Raw genomic sequence first — 20,019 nt, 5'->3', positions numbered from 1 at the left:
AAAATTATTAAGATATAATGTACAATAGGTCCTGCAACCCCCAATTTAACCCTAGCCTAATCACGGGACAATTAACCTCCGAACAGCAAAGTGCTACAGGCTTAGAGAAAGTGGAAAATGCACACCATTGTTTAAAAAAAGGGTTACAGCATATTCCTAGTAATTTAACCATGGTGATGGATAAAGGTTTAGAAACAATAAGAGAAAAAAATTAAGACACTTACAGATGTTTAACTAAGGAGAGCCAATGTGGCTTTGTAAAAAGCAGGTCACTTTCAACCAACATAAATTAACCTCTTTAGTTGAAGTAACGGGGAAGAATTCAAGATTGCTTAATGTCATTTCCAGTACACAAGTGTTAAGGAGAACAAAATAATTGTTACTCCAGATGCAATGCAGCACTAAAAACACAATAAAATAAAGAACACAATACATATAGATACATAAAACAGACTGCACGTCAATAAAGTGACTCTAGGTACAGGAGTGTCTGTATGTAGGGTACATCTGACAGGAAATGATAAAGTAGGGGCGGTAGTGGGGAGGTTGTGGAAGTGTGGTTTAGTGGGTGGAGGTATTGATCAGCCTCAGTGCTTGGGGAAAGCAATTGTTTTCGAGGCTGGTGGTCCTGGCGTGGATGCTACATAGCCTTCTGTCTGATGGGAGTGGGACAAACAGTCCATGAGCAGGGTGGCTGGGATCCTTCATGACGTGGCACTGCAGTGGTCAGCACAACGCTTCACAGTAAAAGTGACCCAGGTTCAATTCCCGCCACCGCCTGTGAGGAATTTGTACGTTCTCCCCGTGACCACATGGCTTTCCTTCAGATGCTCTGGTTTCCTCCCACTGTGCAAAGACATCCCAGCTGATAGGTTAATTGGTCCCACGATTTGGCTAGGATTACCTCGGGGGTTGCTGGGCAGTGCGGTTCAAAGGGCCAGAAGGGCTGCGTCTCAATAAGTTAATGTTACTGGCCCTTTTCTGGCACCTTTCAGTATACATGTCACAGGTGACATAGAGAACACGGTTACTGTTCTCCACGTGCATTGACAAAGCACCACATAAAATGCTGACCAACAAAATGCTCACGGGAGTGTGATTGCCTAGATTTAAAAAATGAGTTAAGAATGAATAGACAAATAGCAGATGGAATTTAACACACAGATGTGTGAGGTAATCTAATGGGTTGGGGCAGGAGATATCAGGTAACACAGTTCTGAAGAGTAAGCAGGAAGAGAGAGAGCAGAATGACATGCGAAGGTTGCAGAACCTACTAAACACATAATACGTAAAGCAAACAAATCTTGGGGCTATTAGTGGAAATATTCAATATAAAAGAGAGAAGTTATGCTGAACCTTTACAAAGAAATAACTAGAGTTTTAAGTTTACTTCTAATCATCATGTGAAGGTCCTTTAGGTTCTGCTGAAGAGGTTGTCCAGAATGGTTCAGATATAACACACTTTATTTAGCAAGTTTAGTGGGAGAACCTGGGGTTGGACGAAAGGGGTATTTGCTAGAGATGTACAAGCTATGACAGGTTAAGAAAAATTAAACAAGAGTAAAGCTATTTCCAATAAGTTACGATACAAAGGCTAAAGAATATGGACTAGGAGTTAGATATAGGGAAAACCTCTTCCACTCCATGACCTATAATTCCTTCTCTACATCAGTGGTGGAAGCAAAAATAAGCAATTAGTTCAAAAGGGAAATCATGTGGCACTTGAGGTGTTATTGTGCAGGGCACGTGGACAGAGTGGGGGAACAGGGACTGACTGGATTGCTCTACACAGAAGGTGCTGTAGGAACTCTGGAGGATCGGACAGCATCCGCTGAAGGAAGGGGACAGCTGACATTTCAGGTGAAGGTTGGTAAAGACCAAATTTCCTGGTGGCCAAACATTTTAATTCCTATCCCGATTCCCGTTCTGACATATTGGTCTATGGCCTTCTCTTCTACCATGATGAGGTCACTCTCAGGTTGAAGGAGCAACACCTCATATTCTATCAGGGTCGCCTCCAACCTGATGGCAAGAACATCGATTTCTCCTCTTCTTTCATTCCCCACGTGGCCTCTTACTTCGTCTCCTCACTTGCCTATCACCTCTACCCCATACCCCGACCCCGATGACCGTCCTTCTTCCCTTTCTCCTATGGTTCATCCTCCTATCCTATCAGATTCCTTCTTCTTCAGACTTTTACTGCTCCCACCCACCTGGCTTCACCTATCACCTACTAGCTATCCTCCTTCCCCTCTCCCCACCTTGTTATTCTGACATCTTTCCCCTTCCTTTCCATTCCTGATGTAGGGTCTTGGCCTGAAACATTGACTAATTATTTATTTCCATAGATGCTGCCTGACCTGCTGAGTTCCCCCAGCATCTTGTGTGTGTACTAAAGACCTCCTTCCAAGTCACAGTGGTATCCCAAACCCTCCACAACACAGTGAAGACTCACCTTTCCCAGTCGATCACCTTTACTAAAGGGCTGGTATGGCATGTCCTTGAACTGCTCTGGCACAGCACAAGGTCCCCATCCAAAAGGATTATCCTGGATCACCGGGGTCAGAAATCGTGCCATCTTCTACGGTTCTGCTACAGAAAGACAAAAGAACACCCAATGAAGTGGGGAGTAAGATAGCGGACACCAGGTCACTGACTGCAAATGCCGGCACTCCTCCAATTTCCTACCATAATTGGTCCAATTAAGCAGAAATCACTGGAGAAGGGGACAGGGATGGGTCTGAGTCACAGGAAGGAAAGGGAACGCAGGGTGTGAAGGTGGAAGACAGTTGCGGGGAGCAGAGAGAGGAAAAGGGAGAGAGCTGTTAGAGAAGGAAGAATCTCAAAATCTACACTGGAGCCACATCCTGGGAATAAATGTCTCCAGGAATGACCCTTTGTCCAATTATTTTAAGTTCTATCTATATTGGACATGAAATATCCAATTCTTGTAGTGTCTGGGATTGTCCTTTAGCTGGTAAGCATGCCAATATACCAAACCCCCTTCAAAGAACAATAAATGCACTCTTATCTTATCACATCTCACACACACACATTCTCTGAAGGATTTATCTCATATCAATATAGCCATGGAGTCCTACAGCACAGAATCAGACCCTTCAGCTCAACTAATCCCTGCCCCACCCAAGCTAGTCTCATTAACCAGTATTTGGCTCATAAGCTGCTAAACCTTTCCAATCCATGTACCTGTCCAGTGTAGGGACAATGCAGGCCCACAGTAAGACCCTGAAAACTGGGATCCACTTTCCCTATTTCTGGAGCCGTCTCTAAAGATTAGCTTTGTCACATGCACATCGGTGAAATGCATCATTTTGCCCCAACGAATGTGCTGGGGGTAGCCCGCGTGTGTCGCCACGCTTGCGGGGCCAACAGAGCATGCCCACACAACTTACTAACCCTAACCTGTATGTCCCGGAAGAAACCCGCACTGTCACAGGAAGAACGTACAAACTCCTTAGTCGGTGCGGGGAATTGAACCCTGATAGGTGATCACTGGAGCTGTAAAGCGATTGTGCTGAGTGTACCGAACAGCCAACGCCTGTCTTGATGTAGACAGACACTGATGTCAAAACTCATCACCGCCTTCAATGTTGCAGAAAGTCTTTGTTCGAGTGCCGGAAAGGGTATCTGAAGATCAAATCCTCAGCCTATGGGACAGCAGTGGTACCTGCCCTGAGACCTGGGTTACATACAGTGAGCATCCCAAGGCACTGGAAAACACCAAACTTTGCCGCATTTGTGTGAGGTAACTTTTTTTTAAAAACACAGAGAGAGATGGGTACCTGGACTGTGCTAGCTGGGTGTGTGGAGGAAACAGTAAGATAGTTAGATTTTGAAGGCATCTAAACAAGTACATCAACATGGTGGGAGATTCACAAACAGGCAGATGGGATCAATTTAATCTGAATTCACAGTTAGCGCAGACATTGTGTGCCACAGCGCCTCTTCCTGTGCTGTACTGTCCTAGGTTCGGTAGGAGGAAAAACAGCCAAGCTGACACCCACAGTGCTGATGCCCTGGTTCATCCCAGTTGGATACACTGGGTTTGTGCACCTAACAATCGGCTCCCGGAGCACACAGGGTCAGCGTAGGAGCTGTTTTCCAGCCAGACAGGAGAAAAAGATACCAAGCTTCCCAGAAGTGCAATATCCTCACTCAATCCTGGGAACCTCTGACGAGCCATGATCACTCAAAGTGCATTTGGGACAGTACGTTAGGACCTTAAAGTCATAGACCGGAAGCACAGAGAAAGACCCTGCGGAAACAGCCTGTCATCTCACAAGTTAACCATCTGCCTATCCTACTGGCCACCTCAGACACAAAAGAGATTCTGCAGAGTCTGGAAATCTTAAGCAACACACACATGGTACTAGAGGAACACAGCAGGTCGGGCAGCATCTACAGAGGGGAGTAAACAGTCAACATTTCAGGCCGAGACACATCAGGACTGGAAAGTGTTCTGCATTCTGTCCCTTCCCAATCCCAATGAAGAGCCTTGGCCTGAAAATTTATGTCCCTCCATCAATGCTGATGCTGCGCGAGCTTCTGAGTTCCTCCAGCCATTTTAAACCATAAGAAATAGGAGCAAAATCAGGCCAAATAGCACATCGAGTCTGCTCCGCCATTTCACCATGGCTGATCCATTTCCTTCTCAGCCTGAATCTTCTGCCTTCTCCCCATATCCTTCATGCTCCGACCAATCAAGAATTTATCAACTCCTGCTTTAACTATATCCAATGACTTGACCTCCACAGCCGTCTGTGGTAATGAATCCGACAGATTCACAGATTTTGTGGACATTATTAGCCACCCCCTGACCCAGTGTGGAAGAGTCTGTGGTCCCTATATGGAGTTCATTAGCCACCCCAGAACCTGCTAAACTAGGCTGGAAGTAAATCATGCTTGATCCCAAAGGCGTGTCTAAGAAGCAGTGGACTAGGTATACACAAAACTCGAGATTGAGCCAGAGAGACCCATGTGGACACAGGAAACTGGCCCCTCAAACTCACTGGTCAGACTCACCAAACGTCGCTAAGATTCACTTGGCACAAAGAAGAGGTGTGTGTTTTTTGTTCTAATCACATTGTTTAATGAAAAGGTTGTCCTGTTTACTTACTGTGATGTGCCTGTGATGCAACTGCGGGGTTTTTTTGTTGCACTAGTGCGCACATCTACTTTTGCATACGACATCAGACTCGATCCTGACAGCACCACCTCCCGAAACGGAGCCTCCGGTGACCTCACGCGTGACAGCCAGGCGAGCTGCTGTGGAGGCCGGAGACTAGGTTCATCCCATCCCACACACCCGCCTCTCCCTGACGGCAATACGTCCCATCATCCTGTCCAGTTTCAGGTGCTGGCTTATGGTACCATTGTGTGGCTGTTACCATAATAACACCATCTGTTACCCCATAATGTTACTGTATAGTTTGGTGTGCACTGGTCATTCACTGTCTCGGCTCCAACAGACAGAGGGATGATCACAGAGTAACACTGGTATTGGTGGACATAACTGTAAGAGTTTCCCAGAGTTTCCTCCGGCTTTCTTCCCACATTTCAAAGGTGTACAGTTAGGACTAGTACACCGCAGATACGTTACGCTGCACGGCAACACTTGCAGGCTGCCCCCAGCACATTCTTACTGCGCTGACACAAACACATTTCACCGTATTTTTCAATGTACATGTGACAAATAAAATGAATGTTAGTTTCTTTTTTTCTTTTGGCATGTGCCTGCATCCATTATGATGGATCTTTCATGGCTTTTACAAGGCGCGGAGTGAGAGAGAGAGAGAGAGAGACGGACGGGGTGGCACGCCACTCCTCACGCAGACATTTTCGTAGTATTTTCCCTTATTTTACGAGGTCGAGTTGCGATCTCGGCACTCAACCCGGCACGGATGGAAAGCGTACTCAGGACCGGACCCGACTGGGTTCGAACCCGGGAACCTCCGCCTCGGCGTCCGGCGCCATCAGCCGGCCATAATCTGTTAGTTTCTAACATCAGAGCACAACACCAATGTATATAAGACCATAAGACATAGAATTAGGCCATTTGGCCCATCGAGTTTGTACTGCCCTTCCATCATGACTGATCCATTTCCCTCCCAATATCCCGCCTTCTCACCATAATCTTTCACACTCTGCCTTATCAAACACTAACAAGTATCTTAACTATCGCTCTACAGCTCAGTAACACTGATGTGGATTTGTGTTAACACTGGAGCGAGTGTAATCGCAACCCTGAGGTATCATCTTGTGACCCTGAGGTTCGTTAATCGTGTGCAGAGTTCTGCCTGTGTTACACTGGCAAATACTGGTGAATCTACTGGGCATCACTCTGCGACACTGAGATTCAGAATTAGATACAAATCTGTCAATGTTTTAACCCTGGGGTGAAATATTGAAGGGTTCAGGTCTGTCACATTTGCGCTGGGCTGCAGTATGGACAAATTGCCACGTTATCATTTAGCACTGATGAGCACACAGGAACAGCAGGCGGTCACCTCAACACTGGGAGAGGTACAAGCCTGTCACAGTGTAAAGTATCAGGATTCGGCACAAGCTGAGTCTGCAGAAGCCAGAACTTCAGGAACAGACTGAAAAATTCTTCACCTCACCATTTGTCCAGCCTCCCTCGTAGTTTTTAATCTAATGGCAAGCCAGTCACTGTGTATCATCGAGGCAAGTTTGCTGAACACAGTTCTGTCATGAACAGTGGAATGGGGGGCTGTGGGGTCCCTCTGTACCACCAGGAAAGGAGGAATCACTCATAACACGTGAGGACGAGGGCACTCAACTCAATTTGAAATACTAACTACCAAGTCAGATGTGTACAGCATTTCCACCCCCCGCACAATTAAAGCATTAAATCTTCATCCTACCACAGTCACACAACCAGACCCAATTAAATTTAAAAGTTGCTTGAATTTCCAGCATCTGCAGAATTCCTGTCGTTTGCCCAATTAAATTTAAGGCAGCTTTTCTTCAAAAATCTCCTCCTTGGGCCCAGCTCCAGTTTAAATTCCATGCGGAATATTTTGGAGGATCAAGCACCAAGAGGGGAGGTTGAGGTTGAGGTGAGTTTCAGGGGGTGGGGTAGGGTGGGGGTAGGGTAGGGGTGGGGTAGGGTAGGGTAAGGTGGGGTGGGGTAGGGGTAGGGTGGACGGTCTCCATAACGGGGAGGGGGGCGGAAATGGCCACCACAGCTTCGCAGAACTGAACCAGCAGCTGTAGCGTCCCTCCCAGCCCAGTCTCACGGAATTACTCTCGGCTAAAGGCGGCTCGACACGGAGGCCCGAGGTGGGGGTGAACCGGGAGATGTCTGACGCCGCCGACCGGAACCTCTCCATCCATCCCTCAGTCTGCCCTCACAGAAACAAAATCCTGGCCCTGGGTTACGGCTCAGCCTCCGGGAACTCTCCCCCCGCCGCATTTACCTGGCTTTCCCGCCCGATGGCGACGGATTCTGAAACTTGAGAAGAACCGGCGGCTCCGCCACGGTGGGAGCCTGCCTCACTGCCGCAAAGCGGGTGTCGCGACACTGTCGCAACGGCGGAGTTTTCTACAACACCAACGCGAAGTCTTTTCCCCTTGTGGACCGCGCAGACTTTACCCAAGTGTTTGTTTGTCCAGAGAAATAAACAATATTTTTCTAAAACTAAACCAGACCACCTAAAACTGGACTGTCTCTAACAACTACTTTACGACAGCAGTGCCACACTACCAGAAAGCAGATCCGCGCCTTCTTACGATAATGCCGTAAACTTTGCAGCTGCAGCCTTTACTTTATTTCTGAAGTAAGGACATGTTCGGCACAGCATTGTGGGCCGAAGGGCCTATATTTTGCTGTAGGTTTTCTATGTTTCTAGCATTAAATAAATAAGCAATAAATATCAAGAACGCGAGATGAAGAGTCCTTCAAAGTGAGTCCATAGGTTGAGGGAACATTTCAGTGATGGGGCAAGTGAAGGTGAGAAAAGTTTTTTTTAGATTATGAGAACACTCAGTCCTCTTTTTATTGTCATTTAGAAATGCATACATGCACTAGGAAATGATACAGTGTTTTTCCGGAGTGATATCACAGAAAACAAGACAAACCAAAGACTAACACTGACAGAACCACATAATTATAACATATAGTTACAGTAGTGCAAAGCAATACCATAATTTGATGAAGAACAGACCATGGGCACGGTAAAAAAAAGTCTCAAAGTCCCCGAGTCAATCGACTCCCGAGTCCCCGATAGCAGGCAGCAAAAGGGAGAAACTCCCTGCCATAAACCTCCAGGCACCGTCAACTTGCCGATACCTTGGGAGCAGCCGACCACAGCCGACACTGAATCCATCCGTCCGAAAACTTCGAGCTTCCGACCAGCCCCTCCGATACAGCCTCCCGAGTGCCATCCTCTGCCGAGCGCCTTCAACCTCTCCCCAGCCGCTGAAACACGCAAAGCCGAGGATTTCGGGGCTTTCTGCTCTGGAGATTCCGGTTACCACACAGTAGCAGCGGCAGAGAAGCGGGCATTTCAGAAGTTTTCCAGATGTTCCTCCGTGCTCTCACGTCCATCTCCCATCAAATCAGAATTGTGAACGGTCCCCTACTTGACAGATAACAGACATCATCACCGAAGTGGCCACGCACGCTGCGCGTTGTACCCTTTGGCTCAAAAATCTGATGGATGAGGGGTAATAACTGTTCCTGAACCTACTGGTGGTGGTCCTGAGGCTCCTGTACCTTCTTCCCGATGACAGCAGAGAGAAGAGAACATGGTCTGGGCATTGGGGGTCCCTGATGATGGATGTTGCTTCATGCAGATGTACTCAAGGGTGGGGAGGGCTTTCCCCGTGGTGGACCATCTTGGCAGATGTGACAATAATGAACCAATACCAAGGCTTGATGGGTTGAATAGGCTACTGCTGTATGAATGTTCAAAGTTCAAAATAAATTTGTTATCAAAGTTCATATACGACAGCTTATGCAACACATTTTCTTGTGGGAAGTCACAGCAAATCCAAGAAACACAATAGAATCAGTGGAAGCCCGCACCCGACAGAACAGGAAGAAGAAACAACGTGCAAAACAAAGAGAGTCTGTGCAAATACAAACAGGAAAAGAAAAAAGAAATAATAATAAATGAATAAGCAATAAATATCGAGAATATTGTCCTTGAAAGTGAGTCCATAGGTTGAGGGATCATTTCAGTGAGGTTATCCCCTCTGGTTCAAGTGGGCAGAACAATAATAACTGCTCCTGAACCTGGTGGTGCGAGTCCTGAGGCTCCTGTACCTTCTTCCTGACGGCAGCAGCGAGAAGAGAGCGTGGCCTGGGTGGTGGTGGGGGGTCACTGACGACGGATGCTGCTTTCCTGCGACAGTGCTCCGTGTAGATGTGCCCACTGTGACTGCCCTCGCCCATCTCTGCATTTAGTGAGACTGCACCATCCGGTTCGGGCCTCTTGCACATCACAGATCTTGGACTGGGAGGCGTCTGGACAAAACAGACGGTGTATTTGGCATCCACGCCCCACTGCGAAATCGACTCCCTCTTCTGTCAGCACGCAGTGCACTGCCATTAAACTGCACCCCTCTGACACAACCTCCCGAACTGCAGACCTCTCTCACTCAGGAGGAGCATCAAGGGCCTGTGGAAGACATCCTTCAAGTTGCTTTCCCTGTTAAACAGCACAGTACAGACCCTTCGGCCCACAATATTGTGCCAACCATCAGCTTTGACCCTCAGCCTGGAGGCTACGTAGCATCCACACCAGGGCCACCAGACTCAAAAACAGTTACTTCCCCCAAGCAGTAAGACTGATCAACAGCTCCACCCACGAACCCACCCCATCACACCCCCACCAACATTACTTTATTGTCATCTTATGTACAGACACTCCTGTGCCCAGCGTTTACTTTATGGACATATAACCAGTCTATGGGGGATAGACAGAGTTGACGTGGATAGGCTTTCTCCATTGAGAGTGGGGGAGATTCAAACAAGAGGACATGAGTTGAGGGTTAAAGGGCAAAAGTTTAGGGGTAACATGAGGGGGAACTTCTTTACTCAGAGAGTGGTGGCTGTGTGGAACGAGCTTCCAGCAGAAGTGGTTGAGGCAGGTTCGATGTTGTCGTTTAAAGTTAAATTGGATAGATATATGGACAGGAAGGGAATGGAGGGTTATGGGCTGAGTGCAGGTCGGTGGGACTAGGTGAGAGTAAGAGTTCGGCACGGACTAGAAGGGCCGAGGTGACCTGTTTCCATGCTGTAATTGTTATATGGTTATATGTATGTAAGCTATCTTACAATGTATTCTTGATATTACTGTGTTCTTTTGTGCTACAGCGGATCCGGGAGTAACAATTATTTCATTCTCCTTTATACTCGTGTACTGGAAATGACAGTTAACAATTTTGAACCTTACCCTGGTCCATGACTAATCTAACACTTCCCTCCAGCACAACCTTACATTTCTCGTTCATCCTTGTGTCTACCTATGAGGCTCTTAAATGTCCCCGTTGTATCTGCCTCTACCAGCACCCCTAGCAGCTGATAGCATGCACCCATCACCCGTACCTAGCTGTGGCAATCCTCAGATACCTTCTTCCAATCGCCTTCAAATTATGCCCTCTCATATTAGGTATTTCTGTTCTGGGAAAGAGGCACTGGCTATCCACTTTGTCTATGCCTTTTATCATCTTATATGCCTCTATTAAGTCGCCTCTTATCCTTCTTCACTCCAAAGAGGAGAGGAGAAGATGGCGGCGTGACGCGGCTCACAGCGGCCACTCCGGTGGTGATGTCTGTTATTTGTCAAGTAGGGTGCCGTGCACAATCCTGATTTGATGGAGACAGACGTGAGAGTACGGAGGAACATCTGGTGAAACTTCTGAAATGCCTGCTTCGCTGCTGCTGCTACTGTGTGATCCAGAATCTCCGGAGGGGAAGGCCCCGAGTCCTCGGCTTTGCTTGTCGCTTGGCAGCCGGGGCGGGGTCGAAGCGCTCAGCAGAGATGGTGCTCGGAGAGGCTGTGTTGGAGGGGCTGGTCGGAAGCTCGAAGTTTCCGGACGGACTCAGAGTCCGCTGCGGTCGGGTGCTTCCAATGGTGCTGCAACGGCAAGTTTGCGGCGCTTGGAGGTTCATGGCAGGAGAGTTTCTCCCTTCTACCGTCTGCGTGAGATGATGGGGCTATCGGGACTTTGAGACTTTTTTTTACTGTGCCCATGGTCTGCTCTTCATCAAATTATGGTATTGCTTTGCACCCTTGTAACTATATGTTATAATTATGTGGTTTTGTCAGTTTTAGTCTTGGTTTGTCCTGTGTTTCTTGTGATATCATTCTGGAGGAACGTTGTATCATTCTTTAATGCATGCATTTCTAAATGACAATAAACAAGGACTGAGTGTCCTCATAATCTAATCTAAATAAAAATCTAATCTAAGAGAAAAGCTCCACCTTTACAGATGTGAATATCTATAGCCCAATTTATACTTCTGCGTCAAATGTACACCCTAGGTACCGCGTACCCTACGCCGCAGGGTGACGCGCACCTCCCCAAAAATGTAACTCACACGTCGCAGCAACGCAGACTGCAACAACTGTGATTGGTCTGATGTGAAATAAATGCTTGGAGACGGTGAACCGAATCGTCAAATCTACCTGCCGACATCCGAAAATATTTGAAATATTTGAATCCTTGTCTATGTCTCTCACGAAGAAACTCAACGCAGTGGCATAGAAACCCCACCGCCAACTGGCATTTTGGCGGTGAATTGCACAGCGACGCAGACACAGCTACGCATGCTCGCTACGGCGTAGGGCTACGCAGAAGTATAAGTCAGGCCTACGGCATAGCCCGTACGCAGAGGTATAAACTATTTGTAACTTTAAAGAACTTCATTGAAGTTATTCCAATTTCTTGGACACTGGAGGTAGCTTTTTATTACAGAGAGAGTGGCGGGTGCATGGAACGTGCTTCCAGAGGTGGTGCTGGAGGCAGGTACATTTGGGAGATTTAAGAGACTCCGGGATAGGCGTATGGATAAATGGCAAATAGAGATTTTATGTGGGAGGGAAAGGTCAGATTGATCTTGCGGCACAACATTGTGGTCAGAATCTGAATCAGAATTGGGTTTAATATCACCGGCATATGTCGTGAAATTTGTTAACTTTGTAGCAGCAGTACAATGCACTAAATGACAGAAAAAAAATTAAGTGGATTATGATGAGTATATTTATGTGTATTAAACAGTTAAATTAAAAATAGGGTGAAAACAGAAATTTTTTTTAAAGCGAGGTAGTGTTTGTGGGTTCAATGTCCATTCAGAAATCGTATGGCCGAGGGGAAGAAGCTGTTCCTGAGTCATTGAGTGTGTGTCTTCAGGATTCTGTACCTCCTTTCTGATGGTAACAATGAGAAGAGGGCATGTCCTGGGAGATGGGGGGTCCTGAATAATAGAGGCATCACTCCTCGAAGATGTCCTGGATACTACAGAGGCTAGTGCCCATGATGGAGATGATTCTACAACTTTCTGTAGCTTCTTACGATCCTGTGCAATAGTCCCTCTCCCCCCACCCCCCCCGTACCAGACAGTGATGCAGCCTGTCTGAATGCTCACCAAAGTATATCTGTAGAAGTTTTCAAGTGTTTTAGGTAACAAACCAAATCTCTTCAAACTCCCAATGAAACACAGCTGCAATCTTGCCTCAGACTGGAGGAATTCTGCAGATGCTGGAAATTCAAGCAACACACATCAAAGTTGCTGGTGAACGAAGGGTCTCAGCCTGAAACGTCGACTGCACCTCTTCCTAGAGATGCTGCCTGGCCTGCTGTGTTCACCAGCAGCTTCTATGTGCGTTGCAATCTTACCTCCTTTATAGCTGCATCGATGTTTTGGGACCAGGTTAGAGCCTCAGAGACATTGACACTCAGGAACTTGAAGTCCCTGTTTTATGCCATACTTGCATCTTTACCGAGATACTTTTGGAAGTACTTTTCCCTATTTATCGAGATGCAGCGTGGCATTGGTCTTTTGAGCACACTGCCCAGTGATTCCCCCAATTTAACCCTGGCCTAATCACTGGACAATTTACAATGACCAATTAACCCCCCAACAGGTATGTCTGAGGGAGGAAACTGGAGCAGCCGGAGGAAAACAGGGAGAACGTACAAACTCCTTACATTCAGTGGTGGGAATTGAACCCGGGTCACCTGCACTGTAAACCGGTGTGCTAACCACTATGCTACCTTGCCATCCTCCTTCCAATGCAATCCGAAATGTACTCCCCAAAACAGCCACTGTTAATCATTTGGGTCAAATGTCCTTAAAATAAAGTTTATTAAAACAAAATTACAGAAATGTGCAAAAGTTTATACCAAATGTTTCCTGTAAAGTCATTTCTTTATGTCACATACATACAATCATTCACATTGTTATTTCAAGGATGAACAAGTCTCACGTACGTTCCTCTTGCAATAATCCTAGGACGGTTTTAAACAGTTTCATCCTGTATGAGAGCAAATTCTGAGCCCCATTTAGAAAAACACCAGAAGTTATAAATGATAAATCCCATTACTGGAGTCACTTAGGATGTTGAAACCTTTGAATTCAGAACAGCGTGAAAAACTGAGAGCAAGTCTTGGCTTAAAAGCAAGTGTAACATGTCTGGGTCCCAACTCCCAGGGGTGCTGGCTCTGTGTGCACCCCAGATCCCATGGGTGCTGGTTGCGTCCGTATCCCAGCCCCCATGGGTGCCGTCTCGGTCTATATTCTCACTGTGTTCCTCTTGAACCAGAGGGGATAATCAAACTTTCCTCGGGCTTCCAGCCAGGTACAGGTATTGATTATAACCGGTATTTCAACGAGAAACTCTGCCATCTTCAGGATGAGAGGGTTTGTCATCAAAACATTTGTTATAATCGATATTTGCACCTGGCTGGAAACCCGAGAAGAGTTTATTCATCATATACATCGGGAAAGCACTAGATCCTTCTTCAGAGGGGATAACTTTACTCACCCCATCACCCAACTGTTCCCACAGCCTCTAGGTTCACTTTCAAGGACTCTTCATCTCATATTCTTGATATTTATTGCTTATTTATAATTATCATTCCTTTCTTTTTGTATTTGCACAGTTTGCACATCGGTTGTTTGTCCACAGTTGGGTGCGATCTTTCATTGATTCTATTGTGGTTCCTGTATTTACTGTGAATGCCCGCAAGAAAATGAACCCCAGGGTTGTATATGGTGACATTTATGTACTTTGATAATAAACTTACTTTAAACTTTGTACCTGGGTCTGGGGTGCCAGCCTAGATTCTTAGGGAACTCAAGATTTAGAAGCAGAAGGCACTAATTAAACTAACCGTTCAAAGGTCCATTTATCATCAAAGTATCCAACTCTGGAAGTCGTCTTCTCCAGATAGCCACCGAACCAAGAAAGAAAAGAACGGTTTCTTTCGTTCATCAACCCCCCCCCCAAAATCCCTCCTCCCTGCACAAAAAAAACATAAATGGAACAGCCACATCAACCCCACCCCCCCTGCACACGCAAATAAAAAGAGAGAGAAAGTTTGGGCTAAAAACTCAGAATAGAAAAAACTAAGACTGGAAAAAAAAGGTCTGCAGTCCAAGTCCATATCCAAAACGCAGAAAACCTGGGTAACATAACCGTGGTCGCCATGGTAGTGTAGCGGTTAGCGCGACGCTATCACAGCTCGGGACGTCGGAGTTCAGAGTTCAATTCCGGCGTCCTCTGTACACCCTCCCCGCAGGGTTTTCCAGAGTGCTTTGGTTTCTTCCCACAGGCATACTGAGTAGGTTAACTGGTCATTGTAAATTGTCCCCGTGATTAGGTTAGGGTGAAATCGGGGGCTTCGGGGATGGCTGGGGTGGTGCCCTCGAAGGACCGGAAGGTTCTACTCTGCGCTGTTTCGCTAAATGAACAGGGGCAGGCCAGTCAGACTCTTGTCTTTTCTCCCATGCTCTAAGATCACGGCTGTTCTCCGTCCCAACACATCCATCCTCCACAAGCCATCCCGGATGGTCCAGGCCTTCCCCGAATCCCGGCTCTACTGGCCACTGGCTTCTCTCCTCCCAGCTCAGGCCGGGGCTGGTTCTGTGTTCGGTCCCAGCGGGAGCATTTCTGTGCGGCAGCCGGGAGGAGAGGCGTCGGCAGGCGGCCGGGTAGACTCCGGGGGGGGGAGGGGAGGGTGGTGTCGAATCGGCTGCAGTCTGGCCCGCTGAGTTCCTCCAGCTGATTGCTTGTCGCTCCACATTTCCGAACCTTGGTAAAGAGCGGGAAAACATTCTGGCGGGAATGGTCAAAGCGTGAAGGTCGACTCCACGCCCGATGGCCAAAGCCTGAGACCTGTCCTGTTGTGAGGAGGACTGTCCGCATGCGTGGGTGGATCATTGCGAGGGAGGAACGGGGCCTGTTTTGCTGCGGTTCTGTTCTGTTGCTCGTTGTGTTCTGTGTTGTTTGTTCGAGTGCTGTGAGCAGGCAATGTTGGTGCCCGGGCCTGTGGCGACACTTGCAGGCTGCCCATCCCACCCCACCACATCTTGTGTTGTTCTGGTTTTAATGGAAATGACGCATTTGACTGTTTCTGCAGACGAGTTGTGAATCAATCTGAATCCGAATCTGTTCAGTGCTCAATCTCTCACACACACCTTCTGGTTTACAATGCCGCTACTTACTGGTTTAAGTGACGACGTCCTTGCGGCCATTGGAACGAAAAAAGCGACTAAATATTTTGCCAGTCACACTTTTTTCTGGTAAACAATTGCTGCAAGCTGTAGCCTGTGGCTTCCCTGTCGGAGTTGAGCCGTGCGATGTGGCATTTTGCTGGTATGTCTGGAGCCTCTTGCTGGAGCGAACTAGGAGGAAATTCGATGCGACGAGGCAAGGCGAGGCGAGATCCGAGGTCTGAACGATTTAAGAGCCGTATCAAAGTGGCAGAGCCCGGGTCCGAGAGTGAGGAATGTCCCGCGGTTTGGCGATCTAAGCACCGGGCGGGCTGGATTGAAATGGTCCGGGTGCCGGGGTCGGTGAGAGAGGGACCAGATCAGCTCACTACTCCGCGGGATGTGCTGGGCTGATGCTCTGGACTTTTGAATTGGCTGCAGTGATGCTTGGCATTGTGAACTTTAGTCCTGACGAAGGGACTCGGCGTGAAACGTCGACTGTACCTCTTCCTAGAGATGCTGCCTGGCCTGCTGCGTTCACCAGCAACTTTGATGTGTGTTCTGAACGCTGTTTGCTTGGTTTTACTGGTTGCACGATTTGGTTTTTTCCCTCTCTCTCTCAGCACATTGGGTGCTCTTTTGCTTCTAATGGTTTCTGTTGGGGTTCTATGTTTTGTGACTGCCTATAAGGAGACGAACCTCAAGATTGCATAAAGTACACATACTTAGATAGTAAAAAGTCCTTTGAACTTTTGAAAATACATAGGAGTCAAGCACTGGTGATCTTGTCAACATGTTGACTCAGTGCTGCTGACACCAGACCCCTCGATGACAGTGGTCTCCCTTTTTCACTCTGTGACGTGAACTTATCCAAAACACTTATTGCCTTTTTTTAGAGGAAGCAGAAGGTGGTGTTCTGGCTTGTTTAACCACAACACCACCACCCCTCCTTTGCACCTCAAAGTATGATTTTTAAATTTAAAAAAATACACTTTATTCGTGATACAAAGGAATATGAATATGCAGTTCTTCACTTGGCCACAATGGGGTGCTGTTGTCCACCAAGTTGCCGGCTGTACGACCCAGGACAGTCGGACGTTCAGGTCCAAGTGATCGAGACGGGACGCAGGCCCAGAAAAAGAAATCAAACAGGTACACCAGGCTATAAAATCAAATCTATTGTGGTGAACCCTCCCTGATTTTTTTCTCTTCCACACCTTGCAGAGCCCAAGCGATCCAGATTCATTCCCAAACTCCAGCACTCCATCTGTGTGGAGTTCCCACATTCTCCCTGTGATCATCCTGAGTGCTCCGATTTCTTCCCACACCCCAAAGACGGGCCGATTGGCAGATTAGTTGCCCCGAATGTGCAGGTGAGTATTAGAATTGGGGGAGAGTTGGTGGGAATGTGGGAAAAAGAAAATGAGATCAGTGTAAGATGATGTCCAGCACACACTCGAAGGGCCGAACAGCCTGTTTCCCTGCAGCACGACTCTGCCGTCGACTCCTCACGAAACCAGGCACTTCTCCTTTTTACTCTTTGTGGTGATGGTGCTGACTTGGCGTTCCTGGATCGAAGAGCTCGACTTTCCTGTAAAATCCGAAAGACACAGGCTTGAGCTGCGGCAACAACTAGAACTTGCATTTATATAGCGCCTTCTACGATTCAAAAGGAATTCCCCACCCTGCCCCGGCTCTTCCTGGAAGCAATGATCAAAACAAAACTGTCCCAAAACAAAATCAATGCAGCCACACCGGTCAAGCAGTGTCAGGGGAGTTGGGGTGGGGGGGCGGTGTTGAGGATTTGTGAATGTTTCTTCACAAAACCCTGCATCGGGACTTAAACCATCTGTAGTTCCTTTCCCCCCACTGCTCGACCCACTGAGATCCTTCAGCGGGTTCTTTGTAGGTGTATCGGCCACGATCGAATGGCAGCACACTGTTCCCTCTAAGCTGCGCGGCCACGCAGTAGCTGAAATGCCCCCGCGCACATAGCCTCGTTGCCGCGGAGCTGGAATTATCTATTATACAATGTTCAATTAAAGTGCCACGCAGCTTTCGGGCCCTGTAAAAACTCCCTGCTCAGCGTAATGGTTGGTCTGCGCAGCTGTTAACAAAAAAATCAGAGGGAACGTTGAAGGCAGAGTCGATGGGCTGAATGGCCTAATTCTGCTCCTTTGTTTTATGATCCCTGTGTCAGTAAAAGACTGTTTCTGAATTAAAAACAGAGAACGCTGGAACTAGCCAGTCAGTCTGAAAATAACAGTCAGGTTCAGGGTACCCAACTAAGCTCGCCCCTTTTGCCCGTGTTTGGCCCAAATCTCTCTAAGCCATGGGTTCCAGCTTTTTTTATGCCATGGATCCCTACTATTAAGCAAGGGGTGCATGGACCCCAGGTTGGGAAACTGCTCTAAACCTTTCCTGTCCATGTATCTGTCCCAGTGTCTTCTAAGTGTTATTGTAGCAGTTTCAAACACTTCCCCGGGCAGCTCATTTTACCTACACACCACCCTACGCATGAAGAAATCACCCCTCGGGTTGCTTTCAAATCTTTCCCCGTCTCGACTGAAACCGGCACCACAAAATTCTGCAGGTGCTGGAAACCTTGAGCGACACACACACACACACACACACACACACACACATACACACACACAGACACACACACATACACACACAGACACACACACACACACACACACATACACACAGACACACACACACACAGACACACATACACAGACACACACACATACACACACAGACACACACACACACACACACATACACACACACAGACACACACACACAGACACACATACACAGACACACACACATACACACACACACACATACACACACACAGACACACATACACAGACACACACACATACACACACAGACACACACACTCACACACACATACACACACACACAGACACACACACACTCACACACACACATACACACACACACAGACACACACACACACACAGACACACACACACAGACACACACACAGACACACACACACACACACACACACGGACACACACACACACAGACACACACACACACACACACACTCACACAGACACACACACACATACACACACACACGCACAGACACACACACACACAGACTCACACACACACAGACACACACACACTCACACACACAGACACACATACACACACACACACACTCACACACACACAGACAGACACACACACATACACATACATACACACTCACACACACACACACACACATATATACACATACACACACATACACACTCACACACACACACAGACACACACACACTCACATACACACACACACAGACACACACACTCATACACACACACACACACAGACTCACACACACACAGACACACACACACTCACACACACAGACACACATACACACACACACACACACACACACACACACACAATGCTTGAGGAACTCAGCAAATCTGGCAGCGTCCGTGTTTCAGGCCGTGTCTTGGATGCTACCTGACTTGATGAGCTCCTCCAGCATTCATTGTGTGCTAAACCTATGCCCTCTGCTTTTCCACTCCTTTCCCTTGGAAAATAGATGTTAACTCAGGTTCTCTCCCTGCCTGACCTGCCGAGAATTCCCAAAACTTGCATGTCTTGTTATACACATCAAAGTTGCTGGTGAACGCAGCAGGCCAGGCAGCATCTCTAGGAAGAGGTACAGTCGATGTTTCGGGCCGAGACCCTTCGTCAGGACTAACTGAAGGAAGAGCTATTAAGAGATTTGAAAGTGGGAGGGGGAGGGGTAGATCCAAAATGATAGGAGAAGACAGGAGGGGGAAGGATGGAGCCAAGAGCTGGACAGGTGATTGGCAAAGGGGATATGAGAGGATCATGGGACAGGAGGCCCAGGGAGAAGGAAAAGGGGGAGGGGGAAAAACTCAGAGGATGGGCAAGGGGTATAGTCAGAGGGAGAAAAAGGAGAGAGAGAGAAAAAGAATGTGTGTATATAAATAAATAAATACCGGATGGGGTACGAGGGGAAGGTGGGGCATTAGCAGAAGTGTGAGAAGTCGATGTTCATGCCATCAGGTTGGAAGCTACCCAGACGGAATATAAGGTGTTGTTCCTCCAACCTGAGTGTGGCTTCATCTTTACCATAGAGGAGGCCGTGGATAGACATAAAGGGACTTTTGGGGCAGCTGGTCCAGTTGGAGGGGAAGGTTTGAGCAGATTGAGGGAGAGGCAGAGGGGTGGGAAGAGGAGGATTTCAGAGTCGACTAGATGAAGGCAAACCTGCCAATGA

The 20,019-nt window shown here is 47.6% G+C and overlaps 2 protein-coding genes and 1 long non-coding RNA gene across 5 annotated transcripts in view; 1 reads left to right on the top strand and 2 right to left on the bottom strand.

Annotated features, from left to right (window-relative positions):
• Nucleotides 1-7,619, bottom strand: part of eif3d (eukaryotic translation initiation factor 3, subunit D) — a 31,942-nt gene extending 24,323 nt beyond the window's left edge. Inside the window, exons 1-2 of one of the 2 annotated variants that reach the window (XM_063062824.1) lie at nucleotides 7,461-7,619; nucleotides 2,456-2,592 (exon numbers count right to left, since the gene is read on the bottom strand). In XM_063062824.1, coding sequence (XP_062918894.1) covers nucleotides 2,456-2,578 — 123 coding nt within the window. In that variant the 5' untranslated portion in view covers nucleotides 2,579-2,592; nucleotides 7,461-7,619. The remainder of the gene's footprint in view (nucleotides 1-2,455; nucleotides 2,593-7,460) is intronic. The other variant, XM_063062825.1, reaches the window with a different exon arrangement.
• Nucleotides 7,620-16,979: 9,360 nt separating this feature from the next.
• The window catches only part of LOC134354079 (uncharacterized), a 38,406-nt gene continuing 35,366 nt past the window's right edge, over nucleotides 16,980-20,019 (top strand). For both annotated transcript variants that reach the window (XR_010019719.1, XR_010019718.1), the window contains exon 1: nucleotides 16,980-17,079. This is a non-coding gene — a long non-coding RNA (uncharacterized LOC134354079). The remainder of the gene's footprint in view (nucleotides 17,080-20,019) is intronic.
• The window catches only part of LOC134354077 (protein FAM83F-like), a 35,814-nt gene continuing 32,872 nt past the window's right edge, over nucleotides 17,078-20,019 (bottom strand). The window contains exon 5 of the mRNA XM_063062823.1: nucleotides 17,078-17,297. Coding sequence (XP_062918893.1) covers nucleotides 17,215-17,297 — 83 coding nt within the window. The 3' untranslated portion in view covers nucleotides 17,078-17,214. The remainder of the gene's footprint in view (nucleotides 17,298-20,019) is intronic.

Source organism: Mobula hypostoma, chromosome 11, assembly GCF_963921235.1.
Source record: "Mobula hypostoma chromosome 11, sMobHyp1.1, whole genome shotgun sequence".
Classification (NCBI taxonomy): Eukaryota; Metazoa; Chordata; class Chondrichthyes; order Myliobatiformes; family Myliobatidae; genus Mobula; species Mobula hypostoma.
The sequence above is the reverse complement of the archived record's forward strand: the minus strand, read 5'-3'. Positions and strand labels throughout refer to the sequence as shown.